Source organism: Lissotriton helveticus, chromosome 11, assembly GCF_964261635.1.
Source record: "Lissotriton helveticus chromosome 11, aLisHel1.1, whole genome shotgun sequence".
Taxonomy (NCBI): domain Eukaryota; kingdom Metazoa; phylum Chordata; class Amphibia; order Caudata; family Salamandridae; genus Lissotriton; species Lissotriton helveticus.
The window spans coordinates 58903206-58929314 of NC_136072.1; the positions used below are offsets into that span (position 1 = coordinate 58903206).

The 26109-nt window shown below is 43.6% G+C and overlaps 1 protein-coding gene across 1 annotated transcript in view; it reads left to right on the forward strand.

The window, feature by feature from the left end:
• Positions 1 to 25585, forward strand: part of LOC144791752 (cytochrome P450 2J4-like) — a 71251-nt gene extending 45666 nt beyond the window's left edge. Inside the window, exons 6-9 of the mRNA XM_078666522.1 lie at positions 3228 to 3369; positions 19194 to 19381; positions 20802 to 20943; positions 24358 to 25585. Of these exons, the coding sequence (XP_078522648.1) occupies positions 3228 to 3369; positions 19194 to 19381; positions 20802 to 20943; positions 24358 to 24536 (651 nt within the window). The 3' untranslated portion in view covers positions 24537 to 25585. The remainder of the gene's footprint in view (positions 1 to 3227; positions 3370 to 19193; positions 19382 to 20801; positions 20944 to 24357) is intronic.
• The last annotated feature ends 524 nt before the right edge of the window (positions 25586 to 26109 follow it).

Genomic DNA, 26109 nt, shown 5'->3' on the forward strand with positions numbered 1-26109 from the left:
TGCCCCGGTTACAAACAACCCCAAAACATTAAGGTCCCCACTCAAGAAACTATGAGGTCCAAACACTAGCACCCAACTGGGGTGACAATCTAACAGAACCATTGCTGCGCCCTGGGGGTGTGGTCCTTCTCTCCCTCGCCCGGGCCCCGCCAGAGTCCCGGCGCCATGCCCTGGCTAGTGCACATGTCCCCAGTCCCAGCCAACCCGCCCAGAGTCCTACATGTATCCTGTACATTACCAGTCGGAGTCATCCGAAGTCCCATTAAAGTTCATTCGCCTCCTGTGCTGTTATCTTCGGAAAAAGTTGCAGGCTATCTGCAGAGCCGGACACCTCCGTCCGGGCATCAGAGGCGCTATCTAGAATCGTTGCGCCGCCTGCGTTGTGTGCGGCTATAGCGGCCTCCGTCAGCCGGGCCCTCTCCTGTGCCATCCGCCTATCAGTCAGGGCATCCGTACCGCTCGTGATCTCCATCTCCTCATGCGTGGAACCCTCTGCAGGCCTTTTCTTCTCCCTTTGCGGCGGTCCATTCCTCCGTTGTTCCCCCCCTAGTGGGTCCTGCGAGTTGGGCGGCGTTAACGTCACTTCCATCCATTCTGCCGCTTCCTCAGCCGTGTCGAAGAAAAGTGATTTGTTGTTGTGGATTATTTTCAGGCGGGCAGGGAACAGCAGAGCGTATTTCATGTTCCTGTCACGTAGGCGTTTCTTCACACTCAAGAACGTGGCTCTGGCCCTTTGCACCGTCGGGGTGAAGTCTGGGTAGATCGATATAGTCTTGTCCTCAAAGCGAATAGGCGCCTTCTCTCGTGCCACTCGCAAAACTATGTCTCTGTCCTTGTAGTTGAGCAGGCGAGCTATCAAAGGGCGAGGCGCCGCTCCTGGCTTCGGTGGTCTACCCGGCATCCTGTGTGCCCTCTCCACACTGTAGAGAGGTGTAAGTTCCTGTGGCCCTGCAAGTTTCTGCAACCAATCCTCTACAAATTGCGTCGGATTCCTCCCCTCGCTGCGCTCCGGAATTCCTAGAATTCGCACGTTGTTGCGGCGTGCCCTCCCTTCCGCATCGTCCATCTTCTCCCACATTAATTTCAGCTGCTTCTCCATGTTTTCCATTTTCGTGGAATGCTCTGTCTGCTGCGGTATCAAGTCGTCCAGTGCCAGTTTATGTTCCGCGACCCTTTCTGCCAGCTTGTTATGATCAGCGCGTAGCAGAGACATGCCAGTTGCCATCTGGTCCATTCGCGTTTCCATCGCTTCCCTGGAAGCCCGTATCTCCGTCAGTATAAGGTCCAACTTGGCCTCCTGCGAGGTCAGGCCCGTTGGCGGCACCATCTCCACGTTAGAAGAGGCCAGTGGGTCTTCTGAGCCAGTAGACTGTTGCGTCAGGTCAGCGCCCCTCTCCGGCATCTTGGCCCTGTTCCTGCCCATCGTCCTCGACGACAGGGTGGCGGTGTGTGCGCCCCTGAGGGGACTGCGTTCCAGTGCGCAGAGGGTCGTGTCTCTGATGGCCCGCTTGCGCCGGTTTCAAATCTTGCTGCCTATGCTCCTCGTGTGGGCGAAGTAGTATGGTATCGTCTAACTGCACACACAGCACTCCTAAGTGGAGATCAAGCCTCGGTCAGTTGGTCCTGCCTGGACCTCTGTAGTGATTGGGTGCTATATGCTCAGGGGAGCGCGTTGCACTATGGCTAGTACCCTGTCCGGGGGCCGCTCAGGTCAGGGTGGGCTTGTCACGTGTCCCCCCTCCGGTACCTCCAAGCTCACGTCTATGCAGGCCCTCCTCACTGCAATGGCGTCCCCTCTCCACAGGCAGGAAGGCTGGTGTCGTGCGCCTCCCCTACTACGATAGTCCCAATGCGTCAGCAGTACTCTCGTCGTGCGCAGCACGGCCTCCGGTGTCCCTGTTATTACCAGGGGGGGAACCCCCCAAGCGCTATGGTGTAAAGCCGGCTCCCGGTCTGGAGACAGTACGGCCGTCCCGCCGCCTGACGTCCCCGCTAGGATTGGGCCCCTGTCCGATAATGCAGGGTGCCTCCCGCTTGTCTTCTCCGTCCCCTTCGTGTGGCCAGCCAGTTCTCAGTGCCGCTCCTCACCTAGCAGAAGCGTCCTCACCTCCTGCACCACCCGCCGGGGGTCGAGAGCAACGCGGGTCCCAGGAGTCGCGGCCTCCGCCGTGCTGCGCAGCCCCTTTGCTCGTTTTCTCCGGTGCGGCGCCGCCTACTCCGTCTCACCTCGGCCTCCCGGTTTCCAGCGGGTCCTCGCTGCTTCGGCCAGTTTCGTGGGGGGTGCACTCCCCGTACTCCGGCAGCGCTCGGGGGGGATCGGCGCCGGTACCTCTCCGCCTCCTCCCAGCAGCACAGCGCCCCAGGCTGAACGGTCCTCCTGCGGGGCCGCCCCTCACGCGAGGCCGCGGCTCCCGATCTGGCAGCAGGCCGTACCCGCTTCAAGCGCTATCTCGCCTCCTAGGTCGTGTCGCTTGGCACCAGACTCCGACCGGTTCGCTCCGCAGTGTCGTCGCCTCTTGTAGACCCGGGCGGGTCCCTAGGCCGTCGGGGTAACCCGATAATATGCTAGTTTTGCCGGGCAGAGGACGGAGCTAACTCAACAAGCGTCCGCCATGCTCGGCTCTCGGCCACGCCCCCCCTCACCTCAGTTCTTACAGGATCAAACTGCAAACAGTGTCTACGCAGGTCAACAATACCCTTTTGACAGAGTTCTTGTCCCGGTTTTATAAAGGAAGTGAAAGGCAATAAATGTGGCAATTTACAGAACAAATAAAGAATAAATACATCATCCTTCACTGATTCTGTTATCCTTTCTTCCACTTCTTAATTCTTATCACCTATAATTTGTTACTGTCATTTTTTCAAACGGAGATACTGCTCTTTTCGATCACTCCATATGGCAGGGTTATTGAATCTGCCCATCGCTCCGATTTCTGAAGTCTTTCTTCACTTCCATTCCTCGGGTTCGAAGAATCAAGTAATCTCACCCATAACTACTGCAAGCATGAGCCCTCACCCACATTCATTATTCTCGGATGTCATAGTTTATAATATACCCTTACACTAAACTAGCTCACCCAATGTTATCTCTGCCTATGGTAAAGTTAAATCTGAAATCTGTGTAATTTAATTATGCAATTCAACATACTCACAAGTTATGATGTCTTCACAATAGGCTGTTTCAGTATTCCACATTTGCTGCCTTTGGTTATTAATATCCCATACAGGACTCTCATGATGTCGCAACTACATTTGATGAGCATAACATGGTCCGCCTTGCAGCTGATTTGTTTTCAGCTGGGACAGAGACCACCACCACCACCCTGCGCTGGGCACTCCTTTACATGGTGAAACACCCAGAAATCCAAGGTGAGTGTTAAGATGGGTACTACAGAAAGTATTGTGTACCCTATATGGTATTCATTCAGAAGTCTAAGGAATGGGTGTGTTCAGTAGATTAGCAAATGTAATTAAAGAATTGCATAAGAAGCACTTGATATTCCATTAAGAGATGATTTTTTGTATACAGTTTTGATACAATGTATGAGGTCTGCCAAACCCACTCAAAACAAGCACAACTTTCAGAAAGTCTTTTAAGGCATTGTATAGGCAAAAAGTCAATGCCAGTGATTCACCAAAATGCCATGGGTAGCAGAAGTGATATTACACAACCTTAATACATCCTCTATTTTCATCTGAATGTTTGGCATCACATTACCTTTGCCAATGTTAACACAACAGAAAGAGATTGGAAGTGATCTTAGACACTGGTGAAATCAAGTCAAGTCAAAATAAGTTTATTTAAGTTGCAAGAACCATAAAAAGATTAACACTCTCACAAGATAAAATACAATACATAAAAAAATCTGAATAAAATCTAAAACTAATCATAAATTTCCAGTTATATCGTGTCATTTTTATCATAAAAAGTCAGTTTAGGAGCTAACTGTTATGGTAATAGTCTTCATACAATTTTACTCATTGTACTTCCTAATCGCAGTAGATTCCTCTATATAGTTAGCTAATGCAGAGCATATTTCAGCAGTTGCTAATGACTGTAAAAAATTAAAATCATCAATATATGAACATGAGCGAATGTTCCAGAAACCAAAGAGTGGACAGTGGATATGCGCACCAAGATATAGCACCAATCTCGTATCAACCAAACAGTAATAGTTGTTTCACAAATAAGTCAGTTCAGTGTGCCACTTGCAAAAACCAATGCCTTCTGTCCAGGGGCATTAAACGTGGAACACGAATCAAAAGATGAATATCATCAGGTTTTTGGGCACCACTTAAATAAGTAAGGTCAAATTAAGTCTCTTAGAGTCCAGTTCCAAACAAGAAATCTTGATATTCGCTCAATTTGCTTTTATTTTCTCATTTCAATTTTCAAAAGAATCATCAGCCAACGCGTTTCGTTCTGAACACCAGAACTTCTTCAGGGCGTATGTGATTGTGAACACCATATGTAGCGATTTCCACCGATAAGTATTAAATTCTTCTCAGATTCAAAATTCGACATATATCAATCAGCGATCTCGTTCATATATATTATCTGAATGGGTATAGTTCTCCCTTCAGATCTCAATTTCAAACAACTCGTCGTAGAAGGCAGACTAAGGGTATATGGTAGTCCCACCTTACGTGTCAATATCAATACGAAACCTTTTCAGGGTCTTAAGGTCTGTAGGTAAACATCCTCCTTTCTATTTCAAATGTCAGTCCAACATTATATGGTCAGCGTGATAATAATCACTACCTATGTGACGGGGTCGAATAAGCCCGAATACCAAATTGCCTCCTAATCCGGAAACCGCTTATCTCGTGTAGCGCGCGTCCCTGGCGGAACCACCATATTCCTTAATAATGGTAATAAAAATCTAATTCTTACCGATTTATACAATGTACACAATAATACAAAGTGCATAGTGCTTTGACTTGATGAATTATCACACAGACAGGACGTAAGTCTGTCTGACCACCCTCCTTGGCTTGGAATTGCCAGTAGAAAGTGCACAGTGCATAAATGAAACCTTGTTAAATAAAATCGGAACAGAGAGTTGATAGACAAAGTTAAATACAATTGTAGAAGAGCAGATAACAGGCGAGGCTCTCCCATATTACCATGATGCTGACAATTACGCATGTTAGCCCGAGTGCAGTATGCCTCTTTAATAATGATCTTGGCATTTAGTAGGATACTTTCAGGGTATTCTCCTCAGACAACAGAACCAGGGAATTTTTAGAACATTATCTAATTTTAAGAAGTCTTTGATGATATCTCTTGAAAACATGAAATCATCTGAGAGCCCAATCTTAACCCTTAAAAGGAAAGGGGCCCTGCCTATACGGTCTTCAATAAACTCTAATTCCAATTGCGTATGGCAAAATAGGGTAGGAGCACTTTTCGGTATAATCAAGAAAATTTTAAAGAATTTATTGTCAATATTTACGAACTTATGGTTTTTATCATGGCCCCAAACATCTGCCCCATATGTGGCAATAGGGAGACATTTAGCTCTGTAAAGGGAAATTAGTTCCTCCACAGGCTTGTGCCCTAGTTTGCTGGCAAAACGAAATATTGCATCCACAGCCCTACTTGTCTGCTGCGCTCTGGTGATTAAAAGTGGTTTTCAGCTGATTATTAAACAGATTGCTCAGGTATGAGAAATTGGTAACCTTGTCTATCTTCTGCACACTAAAAGTTTTAGATCTAGTGGTTTTAACACCACATACCATTATGCATGATTTGATCAAATTAACTTTTAAGTTGAGAGAGGTCATAAAATCAGTAAAAGCATCAAGAGATCTCTGCAAACTCATGGCTGTCTTTACTAATACAACTGTATCTTCTGCATAAGATAAAAGAGGAACAGGAGTGTTGGGGACATCAAGTTCCCTATTTAACAAGATAGCCTCATGCCCATTTGTATAAATTAAATATAACAAAGGGGCTAAAATACATCCTTGTCTAACTCCCTCCGTTGAAATGATTGGTTGAGTTTTCTCCCCTTTACTACCATATCTTATGGTGACTGTTGTGCGGGAATGAAGCCTACGGAGGAGGTTTACGGAGGCTTTTTCAACACCCGCGCCTTCAATCATGGCCCATAATTTATCTTGGTTGACAGTATCGAAGATCAAGATGAATAGAGTTCTTCATTAACCTAACATTCTTATTGATGATTAAGGATAGGTTAAGGCACTGTTTAGTTGTACCCCGTCCCCTCCTAAAACCATATTGTGTATTGGACATAATCCCCTTAGTGGCTGCCCAGTCTTCCAGGCATGCAAGAAAGACCCTGTCCCAAACTTTGACTGGTGAAATCATAAAAATGTGATACTAGCAGTAAACAAAAGTGTTATTATTTGAACATAAAAAAATGAATAATAATAATAATAAAAGTTGTGAAAAATTTGAAAATTATATTTTATTTCATATCAACATATATCCCAGGGTGTAGCCACTATATGCCAGGTCATTACACATCAGCCTAACAGACCAACAGTTGATGCCTCATAAATGAATACAGAGACTTTCCTCTTGTGACTGACTGGTTAATATGCTATCAAATGTCACTATGAACTGAGGGACGACCAATTTAAGTGGACTGTTGTTTTTTGTGCTAGTTGTGTTTGCTCTTTTATGTATTGAAAAAAACATTATTTGTAGCGTGGTTTAGTACTAAGAAAACTAAATATCCTTAAATAAATCTTTTTATGTATTGCTTACACCTGAGTAGGGAAACCATTGAGACCAATCTTTCAAACAACGGATGTAAGGATTGAAAATTATTTCTTTGGGCGTTTCTCTTTCTATTCTAAGTGTACTTCAGATGCAGTGGACCCATAGCTCAGCTGCATAATAACACTTTTCAAATGTCCAAACTTCTGGACCGATTCACAAACTGCACTTTGTGGTATGTTTTGTTGCACAAAACTTAATACAAAGTGCTATTCAAAAAACCTTGTAGTAACCTAGTCTTGCAACTTACACTTTTGTACTAACTTACAATTTTATAGTAAGTCCAGCACTGCACAGGATGAACCACTAGTACAGTAACACCTTCTCAAAATAATGGAGGTAGGAGGAAAATAAAACCCACCGGAAATAGTTTTAAATTAAATCAGATTATTTAAAATACTTAAAAATATAAATTAATGCTAAACATAATTTGTAAAAACAGTACTAAAGCATTATTGTAAAAAATATAGCATATTTATTATTTAATTATAACATATTTAATAACCTAACTTTAATTAAACATAACGTAACATTACACTTTATTATTACTAATTACATTAATTGAAATTAATTCTGTACATCACTTGCAACCATTTTTTATGGAAATGAAAAAAAACTTAATTTAAATAAACGTGTTTATTTTTTCACTATACCTTGTCATGCAGAGATCTCTGCCCTGAATGTGGATGGTCAGGTCAGTGATATTTTTTATTGTATATTAATAATTATTAAAAGTGATGTACAGAGTTAATTCAAGTTATATTAATGTTTTTTTTAAAATAAAAATGTATTCTTACACAATCATCATCAAGCGAACTTTATTAGATTTGAAAATGAATCATACAAGCACATAATACATAATGACATCATAAAACCTTTTTTTTTTTAAATACCCATAATAAAAAAGGAAACAACAGAGTTTTTTCACATTAAATATCAAAAGTTTGTTACAAGGAGGGCACACACTTGTTTTGTTGGAGTGCACAGTAAGATGTCGATGGAATGCTACTATATAGATTATGTTCGTCACTCGCTGGCTCTGGGATACGTTTGCAGAGTCCAATAGTTATTTTAGAAGCAGCAAATGCAATCAATGACATGTATAAAAAACTATATACTAAATAACATAAGTAGAATACCGTGTATGATATGTTAAAATATATAATATAGTGCTTGTGCTGTGCAAAGAATAAAGCACTGTATTGTGCTAAAACTCGCTCCCTTGGTCATGTGTGCTAAAGAACCAACCGCTCTGCATTAAGGTTCAATCTTAAAACATATGCATCCAATGGGTTCCAATGATAGTAAGGAGAGCCTGTTACACAAGTGGCTCTGGTGGACCGATATCTGATGATAGCTGACAATTATTTATCCACCAGCTTACGCACCTTGACAGACGATAACATATACTTATAAACAGTGACCATGTCTGTAAATAATAGCTGTAAATATAGCAGAGCAGGTCTATATTGCTTTATCTTCAGAGATCTCAGCAAGGGGACGAGCAAAACCTTCCTAATCCTTTTTATATAGCCCACAAAAGTGATTCAACAGATACTGAGTCACAGGGACAGGCTATGAGATCCTGTTCACATCTAGCTGTAGATGGATAAGCCACAAATAGATGTGCCAGTCCAAGGTGGAATCTGACCATGAAGTAACGGTGGGAACTTGGAATAATGAGCAGATATGGTTCCATAGTTCAGGGTGTTACTAACATGCTAAAATCCTCTTCCTCTCTTTTTTCCTTCATATAGTCCAAGCATTCTCTCTTGAACAGGATTGTCATCTGCCTAGAAATACACGAGAGTTGTAAAAACTTTCATGTCTCTGTATAATGGTCAGTTAAGTCTTAACATATTCCAGCCAGTCACAACTACTTGCCTTGTCTAGTTTCATACAGTCATTTATTACATTCTCGGTCAAGGCAGCTACCGGGCGATTCTAAACTGAGATCCATAACATTAGTGGAGTTAGCAAAACTATATCTCTTACATGAACAAGACCCAACTCTTTGTGACAGATGGATGCAGATACAATCCTAGGTAGGCATAAAAGTTTACTTGCAAATGTATTTTTGACAACCTTTAATGAGGAGGGCTTGTGTGCTCCCCATATCCCAGCTAGGTAGGTGGCTACTGTAATGCATCTGGCCTTATATATACTAAGTTGCACATCCACTGGGGAGGTGTAGGAAAGTAGGATCTGCTTCTTATGGTTGCCCTCACATTTTGCTTGATGTGATGCTGTTTTTGACTAGTCTGACTGGAGTCCTGCCAATAAGGACCCCAGTCTATCTGCTTTCTCCCTAAACTGTTGTGTTCAGTTCCTACGTAATCCCAGATTGGATACTTGGGTACCCTTGTCAGTCCCTAGTATATGGTATCCATTTACCCAGGGCATAGGTACCCCAGAGGTTTCCTATGGGCTGAAGCATGCATTATGCCACCCATGGAGTTCCATGCAAAATAGAACTACAGCCCTGCCATTGCAGCTTGTGTAATTTGGCGCTTGCACCATTTACTAAAGATAAAGGTTTACTATATCTAAGGGTCACTGCACTTAAAAACTTTAAGTCACCCCTATAGCAGGCCTTTATAATCCTGAGGGCAGGGTGCTTGGTTTTAAGTGAGAGGGTACCCCTGCATGTGAAGGACACCCCTGAAGCCTACGGAGTCCATTCTCCCGGTTGTCAGTGAAGCAGCCATATACTATATAGAGGGACACTGCGTAATTACGCAATGACCATCTCGAAACTGGCTGCAACGAATCATATCATGTTTGGTATCAAACATCTTGGAATCACACCCGCACACGATAAATGGTGTGGATGATATGATTCTAAGCACTGGAAGAGCCCTCCGTTAGTCTCTGGGTGTTCCCGGTACCAGCCTTATAGTCCCGGACAGCACAAAATGGTTGCTTCAGACCAGAGACACATTTCTGCCCTCCTACTGCTGAGTCAAGCTCGACCAGAGGAAGGTGGAACAATAGTCATCCTGTCACAGGGAGTGTGACTACCTCCCAGACAGGATTTAGTGTATTAGGGCTGGGTGGGTGCGTTTGCCAGCTCCTGAAAGTCTGCATGAGGGGCACATTTGGTGTCCTTGTGCATAGTCCAGTTCAAACCAGTCCTGGGAGCTGTTGGCTCCCACTCCAGCGCGAAACTGGACAAAGGACATGAGAGTAAACTCCTGCCTGTCCAGATCCCCCCTGGGAGGGTCCCCTGAATCGTTGCAACCCTTTCCGTAGAGTACTTAAGGGCTTAACTGGGTGTAGGTCCCTAGATTCGTCGTGGGATATGGTTCAGAACAGATACCACTGCACTTCTACCGTCTGGACTTTGTCGGACTTCGTTTGGGCCTGACTTCATCTCCCTTCCATTCTGCTGCATCGTCCGTACCTGTGCATCATACAAGAACCTTCCAAGGTCAATGAAGTATCAAGAACAACCGAAGTATTCTCCCTTGGAGTGAAGCAGTCACTCACCCTGCATTCGCAGGCAAAGCAACACTGCTGACCAGTCTGCTTATGCCAAGCTCCTATGGACTCTGAGGGCGTCAACAACACAGGAGTGTGGTTTCTATGTCCCTCAAGGCCTGAGCTGTCCTCTCACTGAGTTTGAGGCCAGTATCCCTTGTGGGGGCTGCAATACTTGAACCCCTGTGCACCGCGTACCTTTGCAAGTGAAAATGCTTGCTGGCAATTCTGTAACAAGCACATTGGGCTCAGAATAGCCCCAAACTCTGGCAATTTCTCCTGCAAAGATCTTCAGCCACAACACATTGTGTGCTCTGTGGCCTGGTGTTTTGTAAAGCTGCCCGAGGTCCTCCTGTGACTCCAGTGCCTTTGGCCTGGGGGTCCTGTGGTGGGTCATTTACATCTTCATGGGCTCCCCAGAATGCTTTGGGCTTACCCTGACTCCCTTGTTTTTGGTGAGTCACCTGGACCTTGCTGGTCCTCCTCTTGCAACTTCTTAACTTCTTGCATGGGTTGCTTTTGAGAAAGGCTTGTTGGTGCTCCCGCCGGACACAACCCCTCAGCACTCAACATCCTTCTTGGGACAGCTTGTATCTGGCTCCTGGGTGTCCTCAGCATCGCCTGGCCACTACAGCTGCAGAGTCAAGTTCATCAACATCTTTCCTGAAGCACCCAATATCAGTGGGCATTCGTCTACCGAGCCCCTGGTCACTCCCAATGACCCAGACTCTGTCCCCTCTGCTTTCAGGTACTCTTCTTCAATAATCCACAATTGGATTCCTAGGGACACTTTCTCCTCTTCCAGTAGTGGCACTTTCCTGAAGTCCTACATTGGGTTTGACTGCAGTTTTTGACACCACTTCACCCCTATGCATCCGGCTTCCCTGTTGTAGGTAATGTGGGTACTAGGGTATCCACGGGTGTGGCGGCTCTCAAACCTTCTGTCTTCCACGGGGTTTCTTCAGGGTCCACTGGGAAGGGTCCTTAATCTTTAAAAATCCAACTGCGACTTAACCGTAGAGTTTTACGCAGGTCAGGGTTGTGTTCCCAACCTGCACACATCCTCCGTGGGGTCCCTATCTACTCACCTTGGGTTCCCAGCTTTTCTACAGCCTCTCAACATTGTCCTGACTTGAGTCGTGGTTCCTATACCACTTTCTTAGTATATGGTTTGGTCCCCACTCAGGGCCCACTGTGTATTAGTGCTACTTACTGTGATTTCTTTGCTGAAGTGTTGTGTGTTTTGTGTCTATCTCTTTGTAGGAGATACTGTACCGTGCTAGATAGTGTTATATAATAAATGCATATTTTTATAAATACTTTGTGTGTTTCTTTTTCATTTAATCTATACTATAAGATTGCCTTCTGGTAAAACAAGCTGCTTTACACCCCTTCAAGACTAAGCCTGAAGGCTGCTCCCCACAGCTAGTTTTACAAAACAAGGGAGAAATTCTGTTCAGAGAAGGGCATTCACCGCTCCTAGTGAGTGGTAGGTCCAGCCTCAGTAGTGTCCTAAATGAAGAGTAGTTTCCAAAAAAGTACTAGGCTGTTCCTAATGTTAACGGAATGTACGTGTCCCTGTGGAGTGCAGGATGTTGTAGGGTTCCTGAGGATCCTACAGTTGGGCATCCATTATGTTGGATGGAATGCCCTCACACACCCTTTCAGGTGTCATGCTTCATCATTTGGCCTTGCTCCTCGTTGGGTCGGCGGTGCAATACCCAACGGGCAACACCTCAAAGAGGGGCTCTTTGGCGGAGATCTTTTATCCAACTGCCATTTAGATGAAGTGCGGGTGTGGGTGCCTGAGGTGCGTAGACTCGGTGATGTGAGTTAAAATAAAGCTCGGAGTTCCAGGAATGACTTTATTCTGGAGGTCCCCTGCTCTAATTAAAATGAAGACTATCCGGTACTCGTTGGAATATTATGCTTCCTGATTACGAGTCGCGGCTTAGTGCGTGCTGTGGTTGGTTGACATGTTTCTCGCTTTAAGGCTAATGGCTAGCGATTCTTCAGGACCTTTTATCACAAAATGTATCTGTGGTGTTTACTGTCTACGTCAGTGTGATGTATGTCTTGTATTCAGACTAACATTCAAATGTATGTAACTCACAGAAAAAGGAGTGTTTCCTGCATGTTAGTTCTGTTGGACTGCATCTACCATTTAGGCCATGTATAAAGACCCCATCATTATATGGCAGGTTAGTCTGGCACGCAGAACCTTCCACTATTTGGTTCGTGATGCGTTACTCTTCGTAAGTCGGCGAGGGGTAGGTGTACGAAGGCAATACTGCTGTCGATCACCGTGGCACCATGGGGGCCGGGATTAATAATCCGGATGTGCCGGCGGTAGAGAGTGCCGTCACGTCCAGGAAATAGGAAGTAGGTAGAAGCGGCGGGGGAATCTGAGCGCAGGCAGGAGACTCGAGTCTCTCGCATGCCCCCATGGCCACTCGCCGCGGCGCGGCAAGAAGAGGGGGCATGAACGATCGATTGAGGTGGGCGGGAGGCTGGCTGCACCCCACAAAACACTGCAGGCTTCACCTTGACCAGTGACAGCTGAGACGTTGACAGTCAGCTCTGCCAGGCCACCAAGATTGCGAGCAACTGCACCGCCGGGGCCGAGGAGTGTCGACTCAAGTGGCCAGAAGCTGCCTGGTCGGGATGAAGACAGGCAGAGTGCACATGTTTGTGGCTGGGCAGCAGCAGTGCAGTACTGACCACAGTCGGGTCATCACTCTTGTCTGCCTGTGTGACCATGCATGCTCTGATTGGCCTGCGGCAGACACAGGCGGGCAGCAGTTTTGTTTTTCCTTGCCACGCACGTAGACGTCAAAGCGCGCCTTTCCTCGATGTCTCACCTTCTGAGCCGGGGCCTGTCACTGTTTGGAGCCAGAGTGTTTACCCGGCCTCCTCCTCCCACGTGCTGGTCAGCAGGTCACTAGGCATCAAAATATTCATGCCGTGTGTGTGTTGCTAACACAGCCCCCCTATTCCTGACTCAAGGCAGTGTTTTGTCACGGACGTGCTGTGTGGTGAGTACAGTGCTGCCCATATAACCTGAAACAATTGATAGATGGAGCCAGGTGCATGCTTGTTGTTCGTGGTAGTGTAAGCACCAAAATGTAAAACAAGTGTATTTCTATTAGAAAAATGATAAGTTCCTGTGCTGATAAAAGGAGTACATGTCCGAGTTCATTTTTGTGCGAATAATCTGCTGAAGTGTATCTGCAAGCAGTCCTGTCTGTGTGAACGTGCACCTCTTTTGGAAGCACTAACCTGTTCGATTCAGTTTATTACTAAAAACCTAAACAACCCTTCTACCAAAGTAACGTGAATTGTGTAGTCTCGCTAAATTGTTTTTTTCAAGCCAAATGTACCAGTTATGCAAACATTGTGTAGTTCCTTGGAGTCTGTACTGAAAAAAACACAATTGTGATCCATATAGTGTAAAGATTACAGTTTTGGCCTGCTATATTTTCTCCTAGCTAGTAGCATATTTCAGTATTCTCCATCCAAATCTGTTTTTAACGGTGGGACTCCTGATCCTTTAAAGGTTCACTTTAGGTACACATATATTTAGAATTGAGGTGCATTCCCAGAGTCTTTGTGACCTCCAGCCACCATGATTTGTTCCGCTGTAAAACTGTGGGGTATTAAGAAAATATGGGTGTTGAAGAAGTGTTGATAAAGTTCTTGGAATGAGTTCTGCAGTGGACGATAACTGAAGCTATTTACTTTATGAAATATTGTTTTGCCCAGACAGTGTAGATTACTTTCAGATTAGTAAATTGAGTTGGTGTCAACTGTCTGTGCAGCTGGACAGCAAGGATATATCTACAGTTAGTTCCCTTCTACTTCTGGTGCTTTGCAGCAGTTTTAAGTCAACCAGCTCTGACGCTAACCTCGCCAACTCTGAACACCTTCACTTCCAGATCCTCATTGACCCCAAGACCACACTCAGAGGCACCCTCCTCTACAGACCACCAGGACCCCGCGCAAAATTCAGTGAAGACATCACGGACTTCATCACTCCTCACGCGCTCCCCTCCAAAGACTACATCCTTCTGGGAGACCTCAATTTTCACCTTGAAAAGATCAACGACCGCAACACCACCACCCTTTTGGACAATCTCGCCAACCTCGGACTTAAACAACTGGTATCCTCGCCCACCCACATCGCAGGTCACACACTCGACCCCATCTTCACCTCCAGCAATCATGTCTCCTTCAGCCACACTACGGAGCTCCTCTGGACTGACCACAGCTGCGTTCACTTCACCTACAACAAACCAAAACCCACCAACCACCTCCAACCAACTCTGCAAAGAAACTGGAACAAAATCACCACAGACCAGATCTCCGCATCGCTCCTTCTAAACACCCCAGCCCACTCTTCTAACGCAAACGAAGCCGCCGCCAACCTCACCCTATGGTTATCCAACACCGCCGACACCTTAGCACCACTGAAGAAACGTCAAAACAAACCTGCCAGCAAAAAGGCCTCATGGTTTAACGATGATCTTAAGAAGTCCAAGAAACTCTGCCGCTCCCTCGAAAAGGCCTGGAAAAAAGACCCAACTACTAGCACCAAGGACGCCTTCAAAAACGCCACCCGCATACACCACCAACTAATCCGAAAGGCCAAGAAAACAGCATTCAAGGATCGACTAGACAACAACGCCCACAACAGCAAGGAACTTTTCAACATCGTCATGGAATTTTCCAATCCCTCGGCCAACTCCAACGACATCACCCCCTCTCAAGCCCTCTGCGACTCCCTAGCCTCATTCTTCCACAACAAGATTGCAGACATCCACAACAGCTTCGACAACCAACCCGGAAACCAACACACCCTACCTTGTGCTGAACATTCTCCCCCCGTGAACACCCTTAACGACTGGAACCCAATCTCCACTGAGGACACAATCCGCCTGATGAATTCCATCCACTCAGGATCCCCCACAGACCCATGTCCTCACCACATCTTCAACAAAGCAGACTCCGTCATAGCACCGCACCTCCGAGACGTCATCAACAGCTCCCTCAACTCCGCCACCTTCCCGGAAGACTGGAAACACGCTGAACTCACCGCCCTTCTGAAGAAACCCACAGCGGACCCCACCGAACTCAAAAATTACCGCCCCATCTCGCTCCTTCCATTCCCGGCCAAAGTCATCGAGAAAGCTGTCAACAACCAACTCGCCGCCTTCCTCGAAGCCAACAAATCCCTCGACTCCTCACAATCTGGCTTCCGAGCAAAACACAGCACTGAGACCGCCCTCATCGCAGCAACAGACGACATTCGAACTCTACTGGACAATGGAGACACAGTCGCCCTCATCCTCCTCGACCTCTCTGCAGCATTTGACACAGTCTGCCACAGCACCCTTTTACAATGCCTCAATAACATCGGAATCCAAGGAAAAGCACTTGAATGGATCACCTCGTTCCTCACCGGAAGAACTCAGAAAGTCCGCCTCCCACCATTCAAGTCCGAGGCCACTGAAGTCATTTGTGGCGTACCACAAGGATCCTCACTCAGCCCCACCCTCTTCAACGTATACATGAGCCCCCTCGCGACCATCGCCCGCCAACACAACCTCAACATCATCTCCTACGCGGATGACACTCAACTAATCCTTTCTCTCACCAATGACCCCAGCACCGCCAAAACTAACCTACACGAAGGAATGAAAGAAGTTGCCGAATGGATGAAACAAAGCCGTCTGAAACTGAACTCAGACAAAACAGAAGTCCTCATCTTAGGTACATCCCCCTCTGCATGGGACGACTCCTGGTGGCCGGAAGCACTCGGAAAGGCACCCATCCCGACAGACCACGCACGGAACTTAGGCATCATACTGGACTCTTCACTCTCAATGAATAGACAAGTCAGCGCCGTATCCTCTTCCTGCTTCAACATTCTTCGCATGTTGAGAAAAACATTTCGCTGGATCCCCACCGAAACAAGGAAAACAGTCACCCATGCTCTGGTCACGAGCCGACTAGACTACGGAAACACCCTCTACGCAGGCATTACCGCCAAACTCCAGAAGAAACTCCAACGAATCCAAAACGCCTCAGCCAGGATCATATTAGACATCCCACGCAACGAACACATCTCCGGTCACCTTAAAGACCTCCACTGGCTACCCGTCAATAAGAGGATCACTTTCCGACTGCTAACCCACGCACACAAATCACTCTACGACATCGGACCAGAATGCCTCAACTCACGACTGTCCTTCTACACCCCCTCCCGCCAACTACGCTCTTCCAGCCAAGCCCTCGCCACTGTACCTCGCATCAACAAGACCACCATGGGCGGCAGATCCTTCTCATACCTGGCTGCTAAAACATGGAACTCACTCCCCGCTTACCTTCGCCTCACCCAGAACCACCTAGCATTCAGAAAGCAGCTTAAAACGTGGATATTTGACAAGTAATCTTCCTCCCCTCTCTAAGCGCCTTGGGACCCTCTGGGTATGTAGTGCGCTATATAAATTCTCTGACTTGACTTGACTTAAAGTGTTTTATTGCTCATATGGGTGTAATTTCAGATATTTATGTTTCCCTTGTCTTCATTGTGAAATTTTGCACAAGAGAAAGTGTCACTCATAGTCATTGAAATGTCACTCATAATTATACTGCAATTTTGAAAATGTCACACATAGCATTCTGAAACCTTGGCCGCAATGCCCCTATTGTAACACTTGATTGGTAGACCTAGGTTGCTACAGGCAAATATCACTTCCAACAAGTCCCCAGTGCAAAGCATTTGGGTGTATTTCAATAAGTACATGATGTAGATGCTTCTCAGGATCATGGCTGAGTTTATGAGCAAGATAAACAGAGATTTCAATGTTCTGTTTGTGGAAACAATGGTTCTTCCATTAATGGAAGACAGAAACCAGAAAAATACATTACCACTTTTGCCTCAGATCACACCACTGCCTGGCTAGTGTGAGCAGGAAAATTACATTTACTGCTTACAGGATTGTAGGACATTGCTTTGTCTCCTCTTCCTGGGGCACTGGTGGCAGATGGAAGGTCAAGTATGATGTTCTTTCTAGTGGCTGAATGCTGAGACTGCTTGACCACTGTAAAAGGAGTCCTGTGCCAACAGTGACCCTTACTCCAAGGATACATGGACACAGTTTTACATCTATTTTGTTCTTGATTATTTAAGACAGGCCTGATAATGAATGTGCACATAATTAAGACACAAAGCTAAAACATCCTCATTTTCCCTTCCAATTTTGATCACACTGTAAAGCTTATAAATGTATTCTTCCCATTTAACCAAGACACAGAGTATGTCTATGTCTGAATATGCGATCTATATTTTTTTCCAACAAATGCCAAAATGTATAGGTATCTTGATTTCCAAGAGAGCAATGTAGATACAACTTTGTTATTATAAGCTTCTCTATAGTTATTATTTGTGCTACAATAGTACTGCATGTTTCTACTGAGCATAGTGTAGCTCTTTTTATAATATTCCAGTGGTCTCAAAAACCTGAAACTATCTGCCATATGATGCAATGAAGGCATAGATTTTACATGCTGTTATCTGCTAATAGAGTAAATACATCAGTTACAGACAGCTATCTCTCATAGCCAATGGCTTCAACCACCTATTTCAAGAGCTGACTATAACACTCTGATAAACCCATTCCAATTCATGACCATTTTATACTTACCGTATTGTTTATCTCAAGTTTTTTTATTTAGTGTTTCATAAGGTAAAATAATAAGAACTGCAGTAGGCTATAAAGATAGAATGGTAAAGAGAGTACCAAATCATATATTATTACTACGTTATTCACATAAATGTATTTTATAAAACTATGCAAGATTATTAGTACTACTCTGGAAAAAGGGGGAAATTATACTAGGGCAAAGGATGGTTGGTTGCTAATTCATGGAACCCCCCAAAAATAACAATTAAAGAGGGCTGTGGGAAGTAGGGTGGAGGGCCTAGTCTAATAAACACAAAAAATAAACTGGACAACAAAAAATATGGTCAACAATATGTTACTCTCATTTTGGTATAATAAGTCAATGCAATTAATTATATTCCTTTAAACTCTCGATCAGCCCTCCTGCCCCAGTGGGCTTCCACTACACATCAGAGATTGACAGTGGAAGCTCACTGAGACAGGAGGGCAGATCAGGAGTTCAATGGAATATAATTAATATTATTCATTTATTATATCTTATTAGTGTTTGTATATAGATTGTCAAGAGGCATACTCTATATGAATATTTCTTTAATTAGGATATATGCTTGTTAAATACTGTTGAGTATGGTGTGTCAATTGTTTTAAAAGTTAACCCACTTGGGCTTGATGATGTAATACAGGTGAATACTGACTGTTTATTGACTTATTAGTGAGTTTGAAAGGATATGGATTTAGAGTTTTAACTTTTTGGGGGAAATTGAGTGTGTAAATGAATATTAACTATTTGAGTGCATAAATTAAATCTTAGTATCAAATATGCATATTTGTAAATATGTTTAGTTTTCAGTGTTTGTACTATACTCTGTTTTCACTTTTTATTACTCTGTATATATAGCACCTTCAAAGATCGTGGTGCACATCGTGGTCAAGGTTTGTGTAACGCCAAACACTTTGATGTGTTTAATTCTCACCGCATTGTAATAAATCAGTTTGTGGAATTGCTCCCGGAATGCTGATCTCTTCCTTCATTCAAATGAAAGAGCATATTTTGGTTGGAGGATTTTATTGTAAGTCATTAGGTTTGGTGGTTTGAATTAAACTGAACAGAGTTGAGTTGCAGTGAGTTGAGTTGAGCTCAGTTGGTCTGAATTAGGATGTGCTGAGGGATTGGATGGGCTTAAATTGTCGACTATCGTGCACAAACTCTCTTACTTGCAGACATTGGTGGGTTAGAATGTCACCAATTACTTGATTCATGTAAATATCTCTCGTTCCAGAGAATGTTCAGAAGGAGCTAGATGCTGTCCTTGGAGAGTCCCAGATCATTCACTATGAGGACCGGAAGATGCTTCCCTACACCAATGCGGTGATTCACGAGATACAGCGCATGAGCAATATTGTATCTGTCGGTCTTTTTAGGGAGACTGTGAAGGAGACCTCATTGCATGGATACAACATTGAGAAGGTACTTATTCACCAGCATTGGCAGACCTAATGACCAGCATTGAGAGGACTATTAACCAGCAATTAGAGATAAAATGGGAAACAGACAGTGCATGGTTATCCTCTGGAAGTGTATAGGTAGTGCCCTATTGTAAGGCAAAGTTTACCATCAGGCAAGGCGCAAAGTCACAAAATGTTGTCCGACACTTGGGGCATATTTCGACGAGCAAGTTAAATACAATAGCATTGTAAGGCAGGATAAGAAAAAAAGGGCAGGGTTTATCCCATGGAAAGGAACATACTCATCAGCATTATGAGGTGGTCAGTTGCAGAGATTACAAGTTTTACCATCAGTTACTTTCAAGACAAACCTCACACATGAAGTAGAGTATGAAATGGATATTTACTATATTTTGTTAGAAGTTGCACATCTGAATTAAGGCCAGAGAGGCAGGCAACTATAGACCTGTGTGTTGGAGAAATCAGCAATGAGTTCCCAAAGATGTAACTTAAGTGGTGAAACAAATTAACATTCTAATCGGGAATTTTAACAGGTGGGGTCACCTTAGATTCTAGTGACTGCTATATGAACATCTAATCCAGCTCTGATCTATTCTCCAAAATAGTTGCTTTACAATCTTAATTTCTTTCTGGTATTCTATGTGTATGCTTCATCATGAATGTCATACTGCATCATTCCTTTTCTGCCACCTCTTTTTCAGTTAGTATTTCTGGGGGGACCTTGAAGGTCACTAATGTTACTAAGAAGTGCCTGCAAATCAATTACATTTTCTACTGCTGAGTTCAACTGTTCCACATGTTTATGAACTGAACACCATGAAACTTAGTAAACCCCTGCCAGAGAGTATCTGGCCATAACTTTTCTAAATCAATTCTAACATGGCTCCACACTCTTACTTGCTCTGTAAGAGGATCTTGATAGGGGAATTCTTTAACAAATATTGTCCAATAAGACAGCTGGAGCATTTAAAGGTCTAAATCCATCAAACAGATGACCTTTAAAAAGAAGATCATAGTGGACATATTGCTCTATTTCCTGAGGGGATCTGTCCTGGCTTTGCAAAGATATTGAATACCCCTTGGACTCCTATCCATATTGATGTGCTTGTTCAAGTTCATCACGTATTACATCTGAGAATTCTGTATTATCATCCCCCAGAGATTTTATGGCTCCATGGTCATCTTCCCATCAAACTCTCAATGATCATTGTTAAACTCACTGCAATGACTGCATGAGTTTTGGAGTCTGGGAAGATTAAGACACCCGTCCAACTCCCACCTTCTTGGAACAGAGCTTGCAGCGCTGACACCCAATTTGGGCACTGTATGAAAATGTGAAATAATAAATATTTAAATAATTTAAATAGTAGGACCATCTTTTGCCTATTAATCTATTCCAATACATTGTTTTGTCTTTGCAGAGTTCCCTAATCCTACCTAATCTTTCCTCTGCTCTGTTTGATCCTGAACACTGGGAGACCCCTCAACAGTTCAATCCAGGACACTTCCTTGACAAAGAAGGGAAGTTCAAGACCAAGGAGGCCTTCTTGCCCTTTTCTGCAGGTACGTCTAGTGAGGGTTTAATGGATTTTGGACCTGATTTAGAGTTTGGCAGACAGAGTAAATTCCTTCAGGATATCGGAGGACATGACATCTTTCATCTTAATGGTACTTCATCTGCCAAATTTAGGGGTGACCACTGGCCACGCAGTCACCTCTGTAACTTGAAGGCAACTGCCATCTCGACAGTGCCTGTTAATGTATTAAAACTTGCTGCGGTCAGTCAGTAGTAACTTTATTCGATTAAAAAAAACGAATCATGAAAGCGTATAGTTTTAAACTTACAAAATCACAAATGGTATTTCATTTCCCAGATATCAAATACAAGACACCAGCAAAATATATCAAGAACAGAATACATAAAAACATAATCATATATTTGTCCATAAAATTTACATTAAAAACAATATATAAAATCAATATATAAAACCATGATTTTGCCAGATTTAATTCTATAATCTCAATCATATCCCTCACAAGCTAATATGCAAATATAAAGTACACTGTGCATTATCAAAAAACATCATTCTCACAAGCTAATAAGCAAATATAAAGTGCACTGTGCATTATCAGAAAACGGCATCCATACATTGTATAAAAGCTGATTAGCCTCTCACACCAACCAACTTAAATTTAATACATTATAGCTAAAAGCATTAGTCAAGATCATCATTTCTATTAGTTTCAATAATTCCTAATTAGAATTGCTGCTGTCAGTTTTGAAACATTCCACCAAACATTTGAATTTTTTTGTTTTTCAGAAAAAAACTACCAAGCAGGAGTTTTGTTTCTGAAAAATAATAATATAATCTGCACCATGCTGTGGGAGTTTTCCCCAGGGTGTGGGATTTAATATTGTTTTACCTGTCCTCGTGACAGATAGTAAAAAAAGTCATGGCAACATCCTCCCTAATTGGTCGAATGGTATAATGTTCTTCCTCCGACAAGCCCTACTCCATTGGGCCATTAGAGGAACTTTTCCATTGATGGAGTCAACAGGGCACTGTAGATGGAATACTTAAGTTCAACCAGCCTCTAAATGAGCTGGGCGAACTGAGGATTTGGTGGGCAATGTATGTCACCGCATTTGTGATGGAGTACCCTGTTGTCACACTCTAAATTAGGCCCTAATATGTTATGATCAAGTAATGTCATTCTCCTTCTCCTTGCATCCACCTGAAGTCTCTCTACCTTTTGCTCAAGTGTATATGGTATTGGCAATTTTGGTTTCAAACAAATATTTCTGCATGACTAGTTTGAGCATTTTGTTTTTTTTGTAAACGAAATAGGATCAGAGGTGAGTGACACATGTAATACATTAAGAAAGACCTCCAAATATTGTTCTAACAAAATTCATAAAATGTTGCAAGATAAGTAAAACATAACTGAGACTAATTACTACACTTGACTTTTGGTGTTGATCTGAAGAGCTATGCATGGTTTGCGACTGAATTGTGCAGGAGTGGACATTAGATTCCGGCAACAATATATTTGCAGAGTCCTTCTCTGCCCAGCTAGATTCCTGCAATATCAGTTTTACATACGTACAAACATGCAGTTTTCTTCTCAGGTTGTTTCACCTATGATGGAGAGATCACACTAAAAAATACTTTCATCCTTACACTGCCCTTGGGGAGTTGCATTAATTCCCTGCCTTTAGGACCATTGGTGGGGGAATAGATGACCTAAGAGTGGAGTACCAATGTCCCACACTCTCTCTGATTTGCATTGGGGTGGGACTAGGAGAGGTCCGAATTTACATAGGGCCAGCTAATAGCTTTGTCGTCAAATTATTGTTCATGTGCAGGTAGTGGTGGGGAATGATCCAACATCTCCTGCTTTTCTCAAGGTATTGTAATACTGCTGAGGTAATGCAGATACCGCAGGCCCCAGTTTTCTACTGTGCAATATTACTCTTGTAGTCTCAGTTCTGCACGCTGGAATGAGGGACAACTGGTAATCCCAATGTTCCAAACTGAGAACTTGGAATATTGCTATGTTTTACAATACACATTTTGGTAAGATTTACATAGTGCAAGTTGTGCAAAGAAAATTGCCAGGTATGCAGTAATTCTGGTATTTAGTACTCTTCCTGTCCGCCCAGCCTTCCTTCTCAACTCTGAAGTTTTAGCTGCAACACTTTCCAAGGACAATTCTATTGCAAAACAAAAAAATACTTATTATGCATGGTCACAACTTTGCTTTCAAACCATTTCCTATTTTACCCCAATATTCACTCAAGATTCAGGCATTCTCAGTCATTTGTGAAGATCTGCACTTGTAACTTAATGATTTCTGCAAACTTTCAAAATGGTAGATGGTTAAAAGATGTTGCTGTAAGAAGGTTTTTACTAGAAAAAGCATAGAAAGGCCTATTCTTATGGGGACCATTTCCTCTCTAAAAATGTCTTTTTGAGAACAATCCTGACATGGCCAAGCAAGAAAACCATAGCCCAAAGGGGCATATTTATTAAAAGTTCACGCAATGCAGGATGGCAAGCAAAGTTGCTGCGCTGTGTTGCAAGATGGGGACAGGGCTGAACAGCGCTGTATCTACTAAGAAATGAAGCGCTTCAGTATTGTCTCTGCACTTGCACACTTGAGGCTGCCTAGAGCCAATGTATGAACCCTTGCACCATGGTGCAAGGGTGCCTGTATTATGCTCAGGATTATTTTTTTTGCAGGAAGTTATACTCTCCTGCACATGAAGGAGCATGGGAAGGGGTCCCTTGGGCACCCCTTCCCATTTGCGAATGGGTTACCACCTACTTGAAGTAGGTGGTAAAATGCAAATGTTTTGCGACTGCATTTTGGTCTCAAAACATTCCTACATACCAATGCTATTCGGTATTTGGATGGGATGCTCTAAATATGCCCCTTCCTAATAACGAACCGATAACCCATTTTTGTGATTCAGTAATAGGTTACCGAATTGCAAAATAGGGTTTGGTACATTGGGAAAGCCTTTTTCGGGTCGCAAATGGCCTGATTCTGCTAATGGGGCCATTTGCGACCTTAAATAAGGCACATACATGTGGCCCTAAACCAATAAAATCGATTTTGCATTTCTTAGTGAAGACCAAAAAGGATTTTGTTTCTAGGCTGCCCCATAAAAGTGACACATGCCCTACACAAAAGCATAGTAAATTTATGCCAAAACTGGATGTAAAGAGATGCCTCCCTGCATTCATAGCTATTATTTGAAGATATTGCATTATGTAGAGAGATGCCTCTCTGAGTTCAAGTTGTTTGGAGTTATCGCACTGCAGTCTCCTCCCTCGGCGCTCCTATGCACCTTGCCTACCCCCACATAAGGGGTATTCCTTCTCGCATGTTTTTACTGATTATGTATGTTAAACAATGCATGTGACTGATGTAAGAGAAGTGCCTGCAACTGTCTTATTCTTCATCATGCAGGACACCGTGTGTGCTTGGGGGAAACTCTGGCCAGGATCGAGCTCTTCATCTTCTTCACAAGCCTCCTCCGGGCCTTCACCTTCCGGCTTCCCGAAGGGGTGAAGAATGTTAACATGCATCCTATTTTCAGGGCTACACTTCAGCCTCACCCATATCAGATCTGTGTTGTATCCTGCTAGACAGAGAGGGCCCCTGCACAGAAGAAAGGGTCCATGATTCAGAACGGTTTTATGTACAGTATCAATGTCCTCCTGGCACCTTTTTATAACTACCTACAATAGCTGTATATTAATGGAAGCAATTTCAATACAAAACCAGCCTTTTTATTTTGCTTAAGTATTCAGAACTGCTGTAAAATATATGCTTTAAGCCACTTTTCACAATTTCATATGACCTTCCATGTGCTAGAACCTCTAAACCATGTCAGGTCTTCTGGCAAACTCTTAAGAATCTCTCATTTGTTAAGTTTGTGCACCTGTGACTGCTCCTCCCCTGTCTTTGGGCCTGCAGTGGAGCTTTAATCTTAAATTGGTACCTGGAAGTGATATGGAATAGAGTACTCAGTTTTAATGTTTTTGCTAGAGTCATTGCTGGCCCACCACCCCAAAAACTGTATCTATTTAAAACTCAGCTAGGGCTAGTGGGCTCATATGCCTGCTATGTCTCTCCCAGTTATTCAGGTTTGTGGGATTATGATGAGAAGAGAACATACCTTGGATAATCACCCACCCACCCATCAAAATGATTGTACCTGATGGGCTTCAAAGGGACTACTGGTGTAGGGAACCACACAAGTGGATAGCTACCCATGTATTGCTGTTGTAGTAGAAATGCAGTACTTATTTAAATAAGGGTACGTGACCACAGGACATGACTTTGAAAGGACGATGACTGAAACCCCAAAATAAATTGCCAATTGGAAGAGCTTCTTGAAGAGACAACATGTTCAGTAAGAAGTATTGAATACAATATGAGGTGCATTCACAAACCTCTGAGGATTTATCTTGAGGAAGACGATGTAAGAGAGTCTGGGGGTTAACATAGTGGCTCTCTTCTGAAGATTAAGAAGGAATTAGAGATGAACTCCGTGGTCAGACTAAGGACATTAAGACATTGCCCACACCTAGGCCACTGCTCAGTTACTTCTACATTTATGAACTAAGGCTGGCAAAAGTCAGTGTTGTGTTTTTCCACAGATATAAAAAAACTGAAATTCAGTAATATATCAGCCCACTTGTCTGTCATTGATTTGATGAGTGTGTGGTGTGGCATCACTAAGATTGTGGTTAGAAACTATAGAAATGCATTCAGTACATGGGAACTGCAGGTTGTAGGGGGTGCAGCTTATGTGTCTTCTGCTACAGGGCTGAGGAGTGCGTAGCAGTGTGGCATGTATTTGCAACATTTTTATATTTATCTACCAGTGTTTAGAGGTTAGTCACAGAAAGTTGTGAATATACTTTCATAAAGGAATCCATTGGTGGGTAGAGTAGACAAAGAGCAGGCTTTAGAATATAGAGAGAAAGAGTGGAGAATTATGCCAAAACACAAAATGAAGAGCGGAGGGGTAGGGCATGTCGCAAAAGGGCACAGTAGAGGGACCAAGTGGAGAGCAAGGGAAGGAAGGGCGAGGAAGCAGAAAGGAGTGGAGTATATTGAGAGTGACCTTAATAAGTAGGTTGGGCTAAATAGCTTCTTCGGGTAAAGATGGAAAAGTGGGGGTGGAGGTGCTAATTTATCAGATAAGTTAGG